The sequence below is a fragment of the Selaginella moellendorffii genome, unplaced genomic scaffold (genome assembly GCF_000143415.4).
Source record: "Selaginella moellendorffii unplaced genomic scaffold, v1.0 SELMOscaffold_502, whole genome shotgun sequence".
Lineage (NCBI taxonomy): Eukaryota > Viridiplantae > Streptophyta > Lycopodiopsida > Selaginellales > Selaginellaceae > Selaginella > Selaginella moellendorffii.
The window spans coordinates 1-797 of NW_003314757.1; the positions used below are offsets into that span (position 1 = coordinate 1).

General features: G+C 51.9%; 1 protein-coding gene across 1 annotated transcript in view; it reads left to right on the top strand.

Moving 5' to 3' along the window:
* Positions 1-6: 6 nt before the first annotated feature.
* Positions 7-797, top strand: part of LOC9652890 (probable glucuronoxylan glucuronosyltransferase F8H) — a 1,728-nt gene continuing 937 nt past the window's right edge. The window contains exons 1-3 of the mRNA XM_024668167.1: positions 7-154; positions 209-582; positions 662-797. The exon at positions 662-797 is cut by the window's right edge and continues 181 nt beyond it. Coding sequence (XP_024523935.1) covers positions 25-154; positions 209-582; positions 662-797 — 640 coding nt within the window. The 5' untranslated portion in view covers positions 7-24. The remainder of the gene's footprint in view (positions 155-208; positions 583-661) is intronic.

Sequence of the window (797 nt, forward strand, 5' to 3'; positions counted from 1 at the left end):
GATAGGCTCGATGAATCACCGGAGATGGCGATAGACGGTGGGCCTTCCAGGGAGCGATTCGTCTCGACTCGTCCATGGTCGGCTTCCAAGGCAGTAATCGAAGAACGTCCCACGGTGTTTTTGCAAAGATCTAAATCCCCAATTCTCGATCAAGGTACTTGGGCATTTTCTTCTTTTGCGTTCTCTTGCTTATGGATTTCTCCTCCAGGTGGTCCTCTAGGTCTATCTTCCAACATCAAGGTGTATATCTACGATCTTCCCTCCAGCTACAACACCGACTGGCTTGTGGATAGCCGGTGTAGCAGCCATCTTTTCGCTGCCGAGGTTGCCATTCACCAGAATTTGCTGCGCAGTCCCGTGCGAACCTTGGATCCGGACGAGGCGGACTTTTTCTTCATGCCCGTGTACGTCTCGTGCAATTTCACCAGCAGATCCGGGTTCCCGACGCTGTTTCACGCGTCGGACATTCTCCAGGCAGCAGTGGGCTTGGTTTCACGTAACATGCCTTTCTGGGATCGCCATCAAGGCCGAGACCACGTCTTTGTTGCCACCCACGACTTCGGGGCATGCTTCCATGCAATGGTACGTTTCTGGATCACGGCTTGATAAGTTTTGGCTCCTTCGCATGCATGCATGACTCTTTCCAATGTGGTTTTCTCATGAGGATTTAGCGGTCACAATGGGCATCCCACAGTTTTTGAGAAACTCCATCATCCTGCAAACTTTCGGGGAAAAGAACAAGCACCCCTGCCAGAATGTGGACCACATCCAGATACCTCCCTACGTGGTTCCAGCCA